Source organism: Aythya fuligula, chromosome 7, assembly GCF_009819795.1.
Source record: "Aythya fuligula isolate bAytFul2 chromosome 7, bAytFul2.pri, whole genome shotgun sequence".
Classification (NCBI taxonomy): domain Eukaryota; kingdom Metazoa; phylum Chordata; class Aves; order Anseriformes; family Anatidae; genus Aythya; species Aythya fuligula.
In genome coordinates this window covers 30,347,976-30,364,085 of record NC_045565.1, presented here as the reverse complement: position 1 = coordinate 30,364,085, position 16,110 = coordinate 30,347,976, and the positions used below count along the sequence as shown (strand labels likewise).

The 16,110-nt window shown below is 38.9% G+C and overlaps 1 protein-coding gene across 1 annotated transcript; it reads right to left on the bottom strand.

Annotated features, from left to right (window-relative positions):
- Nucleotides 1–1,990: 1,990 nt before the first annotated feature.
- On the bottom strand, nt 1,991–15,154 carry LOC116491458 (pancreatic lipase-related protein 2-like). The gene is made up of 12 exons (XM_032191432.1): nt 15,106–15,154; nt 13,416–13,570; nt 11,780–11,905; nt 10,274–10,408; nt 9,700–9,808; nt 8,451–8,570; nt 8,247–8,369; nt 5,678–5,793; nt 4,054–4,183; nt 2,814–2,925; nt 2,177–2,341; nt 1,991–2,054 (listed from the first exon to the last, which is right to left on the bottom strand). The coding sequence occupies exons 1-12, from the start codon at nt 15,152–15,154 to the stop codon at nt 1,991–1,993; spliced, it is 1,404 nt and encodes a 467-aa protein (XP_032047323.1).
- Between the last annotated feature and the right edge of the window lie 956 nt (nt 15,155–16,110).

Genomic DNA, 16,110 nt, shown 5'->3' with positions numbered 1-16,110 from the left:
GAAAGGAAGACTATGATTTATGATTCATAAAAACATCAAATTAATGTCCAAAATTGCAAGAAAGGCACAGCCAAATATGGAGGCAGAAGGGAAAGGGTTTGTGCTTTATAAACTCCTTAATTCAACAGGATGATATTTCTTCATAGTGAGAAGCCATGGCCCACATGACGTTCACACTGATTCCTCATGTCATTAAATCAGATAATGCACTTCCTGGCTCTGCTACACACATTTTTTGAGTCCCCAAGAAAAATATTTACTTTTCTTTTGCTTAAGGCCCTGAGTGCATGAAAAGAATAGTAAGTATTCCTTTCCCTCTCCCTCCATTTGCTTAATTTGTGCAACTCTGAGGCAGAGAGCCATGCCTGATTTATGACAGATGGCCAAGATGGTGTAATTCCTAACTATAGTTATTTCCCAACTATGTACCCAGGGGTTCGGTTTATACTTCTCTGGAGAATGAATTCCACCCTTGGGAAGGTTTCTGGATCCTATTCCTCATATGGGCGGAGGTGGTAAACATACCAAAGCAGGGAGCCCATGAAAGTAGACAGATTTGTGAACTTCAACTCAAATCTCCTAATCAATCTCCTCTGGCAAACTTCATGGGAACTGACTGGATTCTGATATCTCAGAACTATTGCTGCATAATTTATAACACCTGTTCATCACTCATGTTTATCCTTGTGTAACTCATCAACAGTGTTTCTGGTGAACCTCATTGGAAGTATTCTGGAATAGCTAGTTATTAGGATGGGACAGATCAGAGTTGCCCAACATGATTCCCACATAGGACTTCTGTGCCCAAATGATAAACCTCATATTAGGTTTAAAAATTTGCTGTATTTCTTAGACCACAGTGAGCAATAAAATCCAAAAGGAATTTTGTGGTAAGCTTCTACTGAAATAAAAACAATCTTGGTAGCCTGATTTTGCTAAAAGTGCTATCAAAATGCTCCCAAATATTCTGGGGCAATGCTGTAATAATGGAAGTATGGCAGCTGAGGCCCAATTTAAGGATCATAAGAATTCTTGTGGGGAAAAGTTTTGTGTCTCTGAAAGGGGCATATTAAGTTCTTTATACTGGGAAAATAACCACAGTCCTAAATATTTTTCTAAGATACTTTCCCTAAAATTATGGGAGGTCATCAGGGTTTTCTGGTGTCAGAAAAGCAAGGTGCAGGTGGAAAATTCAGCTTCAATGGTAAAGGGAAAATTATTATTTTAAAGGCTGCCAGAAAATTTAGTATCTTCAATAGTACAACATTATTCTGATAAAGAAGGTACCCATTTCAGGTACAGAGAAAGAGTCCCAGCTCACCCAGTGTTCAGCAGAGCTGAACACAGCAAGTCAGTGAAAAAGGCAACAATCAAATATTTTGCTGTGCATTAAGCTGTCCTGCTTGATACGAGGTGAACTTTGATGGTTGAGTTTCTCAGGGCAGATTGCGCAACTTGGTATGCAGTCCCAGCTCTTAGACAGTCTTTTGGATGTGTTGCTAAAATGTTGTTTAAATACGTTCTTCAGGAGGGAAGAGCAGGTGTCAGTCAATGCCATTAAAACTCGGAATATTTTTATATTAAAATTATTTGTCAGAATCCTCAGATAGAATAAAATGCTCCAGAAAAGCATGAAAGCGTCCTTTTCCTGAAGAAGTAAGCAGGCACGGTTAAAGGATTTGTCTGTCTGTTCCATGGTTGTTGTTTTTTGTTTTTAACCTATTTTAGTATTGTCCTTCTTGACTCTGCAATACAACCAAACCATGTCATTTATAGCTGGTAAAATGCCCGTTAGCTGTGGCTGTAACTAGAATTCACAGAAGTGTAGCTCCCCTGTTTGGATACAAGCTAACAGTACTGATTTGGAAATAAAGCTTTTGTAGTAGGCTGGAAAAATTGTCCGTTTCTGCTGGAGGAGCCTTGCCAGCAGTTTGGCTGAAAAAGCATGCTCTCGTCGAGGGTGGACAGCTGTGACATTCTTCTGCCAGCCCTAGCAAGGCATCAGGGTTTGCCATTTGTTTGGCTGCACAGACCCATGGCCACAGAACACAGACCTGGCAACAAGAGAAAAGTTTAAGAAAACGATCTTCAGCACAATGGCTTATTTTTCTATTTTACTTTATATTTTTTCCCCCTGAGAATCACAGCATGGAACACAGTTAGGCTGTATACTCACACATTTCCATCTTCCCCAGATATTACTGTGACTTCTTCAGCTCCCATGCAGCCTCTGTGTACCTGACCTAAGTGCTTCTTCCAGAGAAACTCGACTTTTGAAATGTTCCCAGAAATTTCTGTATCAATATAGTTCAAGTATGTATTGCCTGGCTTGAAAGTTCCCCTGCCAAAAAAGAAAAGCATATAAATGAAATATTAATCCACGTTTACCGGAAAAGGCTAGGCTGAGTGGGCCGCAATGCCAGACTCTGGCATGGTTCATAAGAAACATGCAACTTCCCTGCTGGTGCGCATTGCCTAGGGGAGGGAATGATCACACAGTTGTGCATCATTTGTCTCTTTGTCATCTTAAAGATTTCCAAATGACATGCCCGAGACCAGAAGTAGCCTACTGTCAGGCCCCAGAGCTCTTAGCTCTTGCCCACTTTGCTATACTAACCTTTGTCTGAAAAGAAAGCACAGAGCAGGAGAGACCAGCAAGCACATTTTGACCACATCCTGTAGCGTGGGGAACTTTGACCACGTATCAGCTGCTTTTATGACCAGTGTAGATCACAAAGAACAAGATGAGACATGTGAAAAGAGACATTACAAATTCAGTATAACATTTTTTTCAACAGTGATGGTATACTTACGTGTCAATTGTATATTTTCTCCTGATCCCATTAGTACCAGTCAAGGCTACATCTATATTTCCCTTCATGGTTTCTGTTGCAGATACTCTGACACATATCTCTTTTCGCCAGCCTTTGAAAACAAAATGAAATATGAGGGAAATAAATCTCTTTACAGTCGTTGAAACCTATGTTTCAATACCTTTCAGGGAGAGAAGAGAATTGCACAGATGTGCTTATAAGCAAAAAAAAAATGCCGCTCTCGTTATTAAGGGAAACATTAGTTCTGTGTGATTCTGGTAATCTTAATTTCCTTGACAGTGGTCTAAATCACAGATCCAACCTCTGCTGGCCTTCTGGCCATGCAGAGTATTTAATCTGCCATGGGCAACACCATGCTTTGCTCTTCCGCTTGGCGTCAGTTTTCATTTTGTAGTTACAGTTATGAGAAATTTGGGCGTGGCGGGATGTCTCATGAGTAGTGCATATTGATTTCAAGTAACCAGGTTTGGAAAGTATTTGTACTGCCTTTGATTTGGACTATTAAAAAGATAGTCTCTTCACCCACTTCAGGCTATGGTTTTTGTAAACTCAACAGTGTGGGTGTTGAAATTAATGTACTCATTCAGATTCAAGAAATGAATAATTTCTCTGTACTCAAATTCATTTTTCTGCTTCGTGCTTTTTCCAAGATGAGATATAAATATTTTTGTACCTAGTTTTTCTTTCATATTCTAGTACTAGCAAAGACTGTATGTGATTCATTGCCCTTGCAGTTCATCATCCAGAATGGATTACGTTTTATTTACAAATTTCCTTATTTCCCAGTTCTTTGGCTGCTTCTACATTAATCACATTTAAAACTATGCTTATACTTATTACTCCCCGTCATCATGACTTGATGAACTTTGCAAAAATACCCTAAAATGATCTAGTTTTATAGATTTTTGTCAATGACAGCTGTGCAGCTTTACTTGAAATCTTGCACTTTCAGCATATAATTCCTCCCACCTTCAGCTTTACAGAGCTTTTGAAGCCATCATGTATTTAACAAAATTTAGCAGGGTTTCTAAGTCACATGTCAGCACCAATTCTATAATTATCTCCACCTTTCCCAGATAATGTTGATATTCCATATTCCTAACAGACATAAAATTCCATGAGCACCTCTTACTTGAGCAGATTTCTGTAGAAGTATAAGGTATTTATTCATATAGACTTTGTTGCCACTTTAAATTCATCACCCCAAACCAGTACTTACGAGAAAATGGGGGGTGGGCCCCCGTGTTTAAATAAACCTTTTGCTGCTCTTTCTCAGTTTTATAAGGAAACATATCGGCATAATGACCCATCAGCGGGCATCTTTCCTTTTGGCATGGGAAGCATGCTCCCTGGAGGAAAATAACAGTGTTTGTTAAAAGATGTTATCTATTTTAATCTCAATTCTCAAAGTACAATAAATTAGGATATTTCAGCTTTTCCTCTCTCTCTCTTTTCTTTTTCAAAAAGGTACTCGTTTCATATCTTATCTTCAGTATTTAAAAGAGTGGTGACAAAAGGAGTTGTGATGGTCGGTCTGCTTATTTCTTCTGGTGAAAAAAAACAGAAAAAAAAAAGAAAAAAAAAAAAGGTTAAAATCTGGCCTAATTCCTTTTATTCCTGCAGAGACCATGAATAAATACATAAATGTATGCTGCACCTTACTACCTGATCTGGAAAATACAGATAAGATATTTAAGCATGGGAATCATAAAGCTTGGGGTATCGCTTTGGTATGTGGAAATTAATCTACGTAGATTGAATATTGAATGGTCTTGTTGTGTATTAAAAAAATGATAAACGTATATTTTCAGTGAAGGGATTCAATTTCAGTTGGAGAAAAAAAAAAGGTTTTGCAATATTTGGAGAGTTCAATTTTGATAATGAGGAGGTTCTACAAGAAGTGGCATCTGTGGATCCTTGGCTGTTTGGGCATTAGATGAATGAAAGGCTAAATGAACATCATCAGTTATTACTCTTTGATTAACAACATCATTTCCCCCTCATCACTAAATTGCATGGGGTTCTGGTTTTCATTCAAGACCTGAATTACATCAGCCTTTCAAGTTATGTGGCAGAATCACTACAGGCAATAACAACTTTTCAGCATGTCCTGGTTTCACCTGGGATAGTTAGTTTTCTTCCTAGTAGCTGGCATGGTGCTGAGGTTTGGACTTGGGATGAGAGCAATGCTGATAACACCCCCCGATAAAACACTGAATGGGGAGGATGAGCAAAGGGCTGTGTGGTGCTGAGCTTCCTGCTGGGTTAAACCACAGCACTGCAGTACTGCAATCCTTCCTTTTGTGAGTCAATACAAGCAAATCCAGTCCTGGCTTCCTAGTTATGTCAGGCATGAAACACCAGGACATTCTGCTGCCTTCTTTCTTGTGGCACTTGAGGGTTGTTTTATGTGGGAGCACGGCCGCGCTGTATAAATATTTGTCTCCCCTGCTCTAAATACTGTGGCTCCTTATTGCTTATACAGATGTTTAAACATTTATGGAATCCATCAGCCATCCTCTTGATGATGGGCTCCACCAGGTTTGTAAGACACTGGTTTAAATGGAGATCCTTCAGCCAGACCGTGTCCCTTGCTGCTGACCTAAGCAGAGGGTGAACCCAGCTGTGTGTATATGTACTGTCTTCATTTTCTCCTAGATCTTTCTTAGGGTTTGCTGTTTTCACATTTTGCCCATTTTCTGGCTGTGATCTGGAGGAGGGCAGTCAGTGGGTCTGCAGAGCCACCCTCTATCCTATCATTTAGAGTGCAGAAATGGTCCCAGAAATTAAGGGAAGGAGGGCAGGGCCCTTACCCACTTCATAAACATGTACCTGATACTTACTGATATAAAATCTCGGTATGTTTCACACTGGTAGCCAAGAAATCCATTTGGAGTGATAATACTCTCAGCATAATACCGGAGGCTTCTTTTATGTCCACATCCAATAGATCTATATGCTAGGAGAAAGCCCACATAAAAAAGATTAGAGCAATATATTAACCATAAAGTTCATGCCAAAACAGCAAATGTGGGTCTTTTTTCTTCCCTCAAAAGCATTTGTACATAGAGTGAAGTCTTGGATTAAAAAACAGTGACAATTTAATGTGTTTAAAGTGCAAATTATTTGGTTTTGTGGTAAAAAGCACATTTGAAACTACAAAAATATTTTTGATGGGGAAGAGCGAGGTGCTGCCCATGCATGTCCCTTTGCCCATAGAAAAGCTCAGAGAGGTGGAGATGCACCTGGCAGCCTTCAAGCAGCCTCCAGTCCTGCTCTGTGCACCACTGACTGCTTTTACTTTAGCATGGGAAGAGGGGAGGGGTTAGCTAAATTTCCCTTTGATGTTTCGAAGACTGGAATAATTCATAGTTGTGGCATTTGCAAAGCATATAGTAGTTACTATGAAGTAGTTTTCGTTTGCTTACCATTATCACAATGTGGTATTTTGTAAAACCACAGTTTCCACTCACTTCCAAAATTAAAGAAAATTGTAGTAATTATTTTAACTTCAGTGGCTTTCAGTGTTTTTAAGCTCTAGAAAATCTGCGGTCATTTGACATTGGTGATTCTGTGAAATGCTCTGAAAAGCAAGATGTTTGGCAGTGTGTCCTTGATTTTTGTCAGGATTTTTCTAAACAAGTGCATTTTGCACTCAGAGTGAAATTCCTAAGCAGGCAGTGCAGGGAAGAAGAAAGTGCAAATTGTGTTATATTTACAGGTCCCTTGTTACAAGCATTGTCTTTATGAGATCCAAAGCCTCTCCTTTATCAAACACACCAACGTTAGGCTATAAAAGCAGGCTCCAGTCTGCTTCAGGCTCAGGGGACCTCGCCTGATTATAGGGTGATGATTTGGAGGCACTGAAGTAATTGCAAGCTGGCACAGCTTTCAGTGAAGTCAGAATTTCACCTATAGTTATACATCAATATTTATGCATCTTAAAGATAGACCAGTTGATATTGACCAGTTGATACACGTTGCTCTTTGCGTAGGGGGGAAAAAAAAAACAAAGTGAAGAGCATTTTTGTCTGCGTTTCTTGAAAACAATCCGGGTCATCAAGGCTTCCTGAGTATGTTTTCTTTATCGTTCTGTCTTAAAAACTAATTCAGAAAGGTCTGTGCTTTTAACTTTAAAATTCCCAGCTCTTAGAGTTGGCTTACTTTGTGCTAGTGCCAAATTCACTTGACATCTATACAATGGGAACATAATACCAGTCTCCTTCCTGCATCAAAAGCTGTAGAAAGAAGTTACTAAATAGCATTTCTAAGGCACTTTTTTTTCTTATTTTTTTTTTTTTTCATAAAAGCGCTACATAAATGTAAATATTATCAAACAGAAGAGATAAGTACAAAGCAAGGTTTAAACAAGAGGCAGGAGTTAAGGCTGTCTCTATTTTTAGAAGCTGCATGAAAAACCCACTCCATCTGCTTGTGTTCAGAAAAGCTGGGCTCGTTTCTTACCACAAAGCATTGCAAGCAGCCTAGTGAAATATCTGTGGAAAATACATAATTTTTGCTGAAAACTGAGACACATTTGTGTTGTCAGTCTTGAAGGTGTTTTGGTTCTGAACAATTCTGCGTGTAGCCAGCTTTCAGTCTTGGGTTACTAAGTTCTCAAACCAGTTCTGATACAGAACATTTTTGAAAAACAGTTACTTAACTAGTGGTAGGGATTTCAAAACATTTAGCTGTGAATAACATATGTTCTTATTTCTGTAGGGTAAGGCAGAAGGCAGGATTTGGGGCATCCATTGTGCTCAATCCCAGGATAAATCTTATTAACTGCCCAACTTTCTTTGAAGAACATGAAATACTATCCCAGCAGTCATTTTATCATCTTCTATATTTTTAACCTTGTGTCATTCCCTTTGAAGACACTAATGCTGCTAATGGCATGGATGAGTATGTCTGACCCCGGTACTTCTGCGACTGATGTCTTTGTAGCAAGAAGGGAAGCTCAGATTTAAAATAAATAAATAAATAAATAAAATCATTTTTGGATTATCCTTGAATGAATTTCACTGGCCCTTTGTGCATGGAATTTCCACAGAGGTCAGGCTAGTGGACAAGTCTGTATGCTTTGACTGAGGTTTCCACGTGGAGTGTTCATTAATTAGTATATTGATATGCATACGCATACATACACATGTGTATGTTATTTATAAGCACCCATGGGTGTATAAATATATACATTATATACAAACACCCAGGGGTGTATAAACACCCATATACTTATAGGTATTTCACAAACAGCTTAAATCTTTCATTTTTGAGCATTCTCTCCCTACTCCAAATCTGAGATATTTAAGTAATATAGACATTCAAAAGGCTTTACCTTAGCCTAGCCTGCAAACTGGCCTTTCAAACTACAGCTTATAGTGATGCATTACCTCTTTACAATACACTTACCTCTCATAAGGTCATTGATATCCCGAGCTGTGGGAGGTACTCGAAGCTGCTTGCATCCTGGCATTTTCTTCCCACCATTTGGATAAAAATCCAGGTGGCCGCAAGTTTGAAGAATCCCAGGAGCTGAAATATGTAAAATGACTGAAGACTGATCACTCTCTGATATGCCTGTGTGTAGGTGTTGGCTCTTGTGTGAAAACTTACCAAAGTCAAAGAAGAGATGACCAGCGTGAGTGTGAATTACATCAACAAATTTTGCATCTGAAGGATCCAGTCTAACCTTGTTAGGAGTATACTGGAAAAGAGGCCCAGCTGGATCCAAACCTCAATGAAAGGAGATGTGGCTGGTTAAGTAAACAATAACTTATTTACTGTCATCACATGCGATGTGTATACACAATATGTCATTAAATTTCTACCTTTACTGCTCATATAAAAATCTATTTTGTGGATGTAGGACAGCTGGCCAAACAAATGAGGTTTTAATAGAACAGTGGCTGGAGGCAACACAGTAAAAATTGGATGGATGGATGACTTACTACTGGGGAATACTGTCATAGGAAGAGGTAATTTGTTTGTTCTTTTTAAAGTAGTAGAAGATGTGAAATTTTGGCATGTTACTCTAACCATGCACATTTGTATGAGAATCTTTATCAGGTCAAAAAATTTATTTTAAACAGCAAATTTGCTTGAAAACATCACCCTCCACTTCAGGCTCACTGAGCTCTCTCTAAGGACAAAGCACTAAAATTCTGATCCCATTTTCCCCAAATTGCACACATTCTAGTCAAAGAAATGTCTATGCAAAGCGAAGGACTGACTGGTGGAGAAAGGAAAGCAGAAAATACTGAGCCTTTAACAGATGTGGTGTGGGAGTGTGTCATGATATTGTGCCTCCCTGCGTAGCTATGCGGCTAATAGCTTTCTTCCTTTCGAGGGTACCCACAGCTATTTGTCTCATCGTGACACAGTAAATATAGGGGTACTCAGTTTTTCATTTCAGATTTTCAATCTTCTTAACTGCTGAAAAGTCATGTTAGAGTGGGCTTTTAAAGCCAAATATGATAATGAGTTGCTAGTATATTTATTTACAAGTCTGTTATTCCAGATGTAATACGGTATTTTCTTCCTGCTCTTTGATATAGCTAAAAATCATAGGTAGCATGTTCTCAGGGACTCAATATGATCTATGCAAAGTGACATATTTAGCCACAGTATGGACAGTTAAATACTTCTGTTGCTGTCCAGCCTTTCTCAGGGCTGTGACTGGTGATGTGAAATGGCATGGGATATGACATGGCTTCATTTGTGTGCAGTCGTGCTGGCTGTATGCTATTAACTACGGCAAAGCAACAGTGTGGTCTGTGTTGTGTTTGTTAGGTAGCAGTGACTCTCTGGTTCTCCTAAGCTGTGTTAAAATATAAAGCTTCTGCAGCTGAAACAGCCTCGGTACCTGTTATTCTGCCAATGCCGGGTTTCCGTCTCCCTGCCTCCCCTGCAGCATGTGCTCCAAGGCTATGGCCAATGAAGTGAACGTTGGCAGGAGAGTAGCCATAGTCTTTCTGTGAAAGATGTATGGAAAGGAAAAAACAAGGGTGCTAAATGGGAAATATGATGTGAATAAAGTGGCTGTGGTGCTATGGAGGTGCTCCGCCACCCAGCTCCTGCAGGAGGAGGAGGCCATGTGCTGCTGGCATGCCGGGCTCGGCTGAGCCTCTGCAGGGAAATTGTGACTTCGGGTGGCTGTGGGAGAACCGCTTCTCTGTGCTGCCATCCACTTGTAGCTGGAGGCAGGGTCTGAGGCCCATGGAGGGATATTTTAGTCATGTTGGCCCTTGACTACTGCTCTTCTCCTCACCAATTTTCCTAATCTCCAGCCAGAATGGCTTATCCAGAAAAAAGGCCATCACGACCACCTGTATTTTCTGACTACATCACATCAAATCAAATGATGCCACCCTGACCACAGGCTTTACCATACAGACTACATGTACATGCTGGTGTTCACATTCCATGGATACTTGTACCTCGAGAAGGTTCACAAGGTACACGAGCTCAGCCCCCACAATGCGGACGTTGTTAACTGCTTCGGTGTACAAGCCACTGGAGCCACCTGTCCAGTCAATCAAAATGCAGTTTACGTCTTCAACATGAAACATGAACTGTCAGGTATGAAAAGAAGAAGGAAACAAGTGTGAAGCACAGCTCTTCCAGGTTAAGCGCAAATAATCATTTGTTTTGCTCTAGCTGGGGGTTCTCATTGTAGTTCTGTGCATTTTGATTTTTGCATCCCACCCTTGCAGAATTGGCATTCTGCTCCTGTCACAAGACTCTTTTGGGCTCCCCCTTTGCTCTCCTGATGTCTTCTCTGGGCACTGTTTTACAGAAGCCTGTTGTGGGGTAACTTGTAGACACCAGTCTGCAAGGCCAGAAAGCAGGCTGCCATGGAGTACTCTATGCAGTAGTTATTCTTGTCAATGGTGTTGAACACAAGGGGTGAAGAGTGGGGATAAATTGGAGATGTATCGTCAGGACTTGGCCAGTGATTTTTATTTATTATTTATTTTTAATAAAATTATACAGCTCTTACGGGATTCTTTCTAGTAGTGCATTTTTCTAATATCATCCTAGAAACTCAGATCTTGCATAATTCCATTATTCAGAAAGTGGCATTGCAAAAAGATGCTATATGCACCTGCTTTGTTTATGTGACTGGTAAGGATACATCTTTAGTGCTTTCTTTCCAATTAATACTGCAGAATCAACACAAGGAGGCAGACTGGAGGCAGGTTTGAATGCTGCATAAAGGTGTCTAACAGCTGTTTGCAGTTCTGTTTTCCTTCCCAGCTGCTGTCCCTGGTTTTAGAATATCAGCTTGTCTTAGTTACCCCAGTTAGAAAAAGAGGATAGAATGACTTCTTTTTTATTGTCCAAGCTTCATTCTTCAAAATTTATACATTCAGATCATCTAATGAGATTCACAAATTCATGTTCATGTGCCTGAAATACTCAGCCCATGACTCCATGTATTTTGAACAAACTATTCTACTTAGAGACTTTTGGCAAGGGAACTTTCCGATTTTTCATTTTGAAACAATTTCATTTTTGCAATGTACCTAAATAAAATGAAACCAATCTGCTGAACAAAACATTTTGGTTTTGGTAGATCAAATGCCTCACTCGATCTGAAATGTTTATTTTGAACTTTTGCTGAGGTGAGAAAAGTGACCTTTTTTCCTTTATTATTGCCAAGGAATTGAAAAACCAATCAATTATAGCTTTCACTGTGGAGGTGAATGCAGCAAAAAGCTGTTAAGTAGGAGTCTGAAGTGCTCTATACTCAGAGCTTGGAACAAGCAGGCAGTTTTCTGAAACTGAACTTGATTCCGAGGATTTTTCTGCTCATATATTCCCAGAATTAACAAAAAAAAAAAACAACAGAGAAGTAAGTTTCATAAGCCAATTAATGGGGAATGTCTGTGGATATTTTCACTTTCAAATACAATGACTGTCAGACAACAATCACACCATACCCTGCACATGTTTGATATCCAGGGAAGGTCAGCTCCACCAAGATGGCCATGAATAATGAAGCGAGTTTTCCTGTGTGCTCGAAAATTTGAAGCTTTGATAGTTGAAGGATTTGAAGGATTAATTTTCTGTGTTGAAACAAACAAGCAAAACAACAGTAACAATGTGAATGCTCTGTACTAATTCACAGTTTGATATGGGGCAGAGTATCTCAATAATTTGGGCATAGTTCTGTTCTGGGCTCCGTAGAGATGGGTTTTGTTCCTGATCCTAAACTGCCTTGCTGGGGAATATCAGTAAATAGCTTCAACAAATTCAACTTCTATTTAATTGAACTAATGATATGAGCTTTGAAATATACTGGTACAACATGTCATATAAATAAAATATTTTATCAAAAACTATAACCAAAATACAAAACAAATAGTGTTTTCTACAAGGTATAATGCAGTTGACTCTGAATCTGTATCCTTTTTTTTGCTTTTTTCTCTTTAAGATAAGATTTTCATTCTAAGCTTATTCATACATTATCTTAAAGATAGTCTAGACAGCATGACAAAGGCCACCAGGCTGACAGCAAATGCTGTAGGTATTTTGGGGTTTATGGAGAGGGAAGGCATTATTTTCTTCAAAAGTGAATTCTGAATAATGCATTGCTTTGAAAACTGGCACTTATTTTTTGGTACAGCTTGGTATGCTTAAAAGGGATGCCTTGCACTAGTTAGTGCACAACTCACCTCCAGTGAAAAATTGACTCAGGTTGAAAGCTCACAGACTCGGAGATGTCTGAGGTGACTCAGAGGAGAAATCATTAAATGTCTCCTCTGTGACTACCATTTATAACAAACAAACAATCCCACCTGTGAAATCTTTTTCATGTATCATAAGCCAGCAACAGCAAAGCAGCCCCTTTTCATTTTTCCTATTAAATTACTTAATTTTCCCTTGCTTTTTGTCCAACTAAAATTCACAGGGATGGTCATTCTCTTCTTCATTTTTTTTCTTTAGTCTCTTGTTTTCCCTTCTAAGCTTCTCTTTATTTTTTCATCCCATTTTGCTTTCCTTCTCTGGTGCACAGTTACTTTCTCTCCTAATCTTCACTCTTAACTACCTGCCTACTCTTTGGGTTTGGTTTGGCCATCACATGAGCAGAGCCTCTGAGACCAATTATATATTATTAAAAGGATCCCGTAATCATGTAGGAACTGTGCCCTAAATTCATGTAATATAATATAACATATAATATATTAGTACCTGAAATATATTTTTCAGCTGGAGACACACAGAATCCAAAACTGAGCTTTCCTTTTGTACTTGTCTTACCTCTGTCTTTGTAATGATAAAACTGAAACTGAATTGAGGCCATTTGCTTATTGTAGAAAAGAACATAGAATAAATGCAAAAACGTCTTTGATGACTTGTGTTAGAAGACTGCAAGTTAGTAAGACGTTGCAATTATACCTGGCCCATCAGACAACCGACATGAGGAAAAAGAAATGAGATGAAAGGAAACTGGGATGGACTGCTCATGGCATGTGTTATATGGATCGGGGCCTCTGCTGGGAGGAACGCAGCAGTCTATATAATCTGTTGACCATGTAGCACACTATCAATATTTAAAGCAAACCAGTTTCTTACCTGGTATTTCATGGTGTTGTCTCTAGTGTAAAGGAGGAAATTGGTGTTCACAGCTGCTGGAGGGCTGGGCAAGCCTGTCAGTTCTCTGCCGGGGATCCCAGACCAAGGGGGATCATCGGTAAAGCATCCGAGCCTTTCGTAGCACACTTCCCTTCCTGGGACACATGAAGAACAATGTTAGTGTTCTGGGAATGTAGCAGACCAGGCTGCTGCCGCTTTACAAGAGCTGGCAGGACAGTATTTATTGCAGGGAAGTGGAAAATGGCTGCTTCAAATGAGCACGGCACCCGTGTCCACTTTCATTAAGGGCTCAGTTGTGCTCTTGTGCCTTATGCATGTAGCAGGGACTTGAAACTTAAGATCCATTCCTGTTCCAGACATTGCCTAGAGCTCAGTTAGGTGAGCTCAGGAGAAAGCAGGATTTGTTTTGGTAAACATATTGTTAAAATAGCTATTGGAAAAAGACAAAAAAAAAACCAACTTGATCCTTTCTGTATCCTGAGATCAAACTGAATTTGATGAGCTTTTGCTGGCAGCTTTTCAGCTCAGAGAAGCCCTTCAACTTAGTGCTAATGCTCCACAGATTATCTAAATTGTTACTTCTTGTGCAAGAATTAAAGAAGGAGTTAAAATAACAAAAGAAAATAAATCAAAAAACAACCCAGCAACAGAAAACACCCAATCATTAAAATATACACCACTGCTTGCTCCATCACTTATGTAAACCACCTCTTGTTTTTTTAATCATCAAGGATTTAGTGGAAGCAATGGAGTAAGATCTGAGTGGAAGCCCAGAGCAAAGCACAGACTAAGGAAGTACGATTTGTGCCTGAATTTCCCAATTTCTGTTGTGACTTTAATACAACTGTGATGTAGATATGACATGCGGGTGTTGCCATTAAATGTCAGACTTATCCACCATCATAGCATAACAGTTGTGAAATCCCCCATTTTTATTGCTATTAAAATGACGCTGAAAACAAAGAGAAGCTATTGCTACCGTGAATGAGTGACGCAGTCAGAATACATCAGACCATGATTTACTCTATTTGTAACTCTGTACAAAATTCTGGTGGGTTATATACTGGAAATACATTCTGAGAAAGAGAAGATTTGATTGTGAAGATGCAATCTAGGACTCCACAAGTGATTCAGTTATTTTCAATGTGTTGTTTTTTCTTCTTCTTCTTCTTTTTTTTTTTTTCCTCCCTGATATCAGGGAGCTTCTGGATTGTTTCACTGTTTGTTTTCTCCCCATTCATCCATCCCTATTGAACTATACTTTCCTATTGGCAAAGAGATGTTTTGGACCAGGACTATTTTCTGCACAGTGCTGTGCAGAGTAAGTGTCTAGACTGTGTACTATTCAGCAATTATGTTTAAAACGTGTGACATTACAAGTGTTGGAGCTACTACAAATTCTTGTGGGTGGGTGGGGAAAACAGTTCTGGAAGAAATTCAGAATCCATTTGTATATTAAAAAACCTTTCTAGTTCTTTTTCTGTTTGCTAGCTGCAAAAGCCTTTACAGAATTAAAGAGTGGTAGGTTAAACATGGCAAAGACAAGACAGAACTCATTACTCCTAATGAAGAAGTCTATTATATGCATTCCAAAGCATGTTAAAGTTATTGTGGTGTAAGTTGCATACAACTTTTACTGTTTATAGATTTTATCAACTGTGTGTCTTACCTGTGGCTGCATCAAGAAGGAAAAGAGTAATGATCCAAACTGCAAACATCTAAAACAAATAAAAACACAATTCAGACCTAATTAAAAATAGAATCTGGAATTCACTTGGGGTTTTCCAATTTACATTATTTCCATAATTTAATCCATTAAAAGAGTCATAGTGACCACAGGAGAACTTCAGACATTTAATAAGTTGGATCCAAAAGAACCAACATTTCCTTAAAGAGAGCAAGGTTTCAAGAAAATACCTTTGGCATTCCTTTTGTTTGCCATGGCAATACTGTGAGTATACAGTATATCCTCTCAGCATCTCTTAAACATTGTCTTCCTGACCTTGACAAACAGAAGCTTTTATTTATTTTTTTTTTCCCTCTCTAGAGCTGCAATTTATGGACAAGCAAATGAATTTTTAAAATGATTTGCTACAACTTTTTTTTACAGTGTAAAATTTCTTTTATCATTTAACAGAAAAGTTATTCACAGAATTATTATTCAGCGATTATGTTTAAAAGAACCCAGGAACAAACTTAATTTGTATTTCTAAATTGTACTGCAAAGATCAAAATGAGTCTTCAAGACTATCAGCCACATACACTTATCAGCCCTGATCTGCCTGATCACCTAATCACCAGCTGATATGTAAGCTTCGGAGTAAATGGAACCAGTCAGGTACTTCGAGGTAAAGCAGGCAATGTATTTGAAGTGTAGTCTTACTGCTAGTAACTTATCTTTAAGAGAAAGATGAAGAATTATTCCGGTACCATTAGTCAGTGACATAAATATATGCAGTTTGACTTTATAACTTGTATTTTGAACACTGCATCAAGTAGGTGTGCAGAATATAACATCGGTAAGAGAAGAAAAGTAAGAAGTGCATGGTATATGTGCTGTAGAATCAGACACCTCCTTCTTAGGAAACTAAGGCTCCAATCCTCCAATAAGTCCTGCATCCCCTCCCACCACAGTCCCCTGAAGTCAATAACATCCCGTTAGGAGCCAAGAATT

What these genes read in the sequence shown, in the direction of transcription:
- LOC116491458 (XM_032191432.1), bottom strand. Translation starts at nt 15,154, where the DNA reads ATGTTTGCAGTTTGGATCATTACTCTTTTCCTTCTTGATGCAGCCACA. An exon ending in ACCTTGTGAACCTTCTCGAG is followed by an intron (nt 9,809 to 10,273) that starts GTACAAGTATCC and finishes CATCTTTCACAG; the next exon opens with AAAGACTATGGCTACTCTCC. An exon ending in CGGCATTGGCAGAATAACAG is followed by an intron (nt 8,571 to 9,699) that starts GTACCGAGGCTG and finishes CCTTTCATTGAG; the next exon opens with GTTTGGATCCAGCTGGGCCT.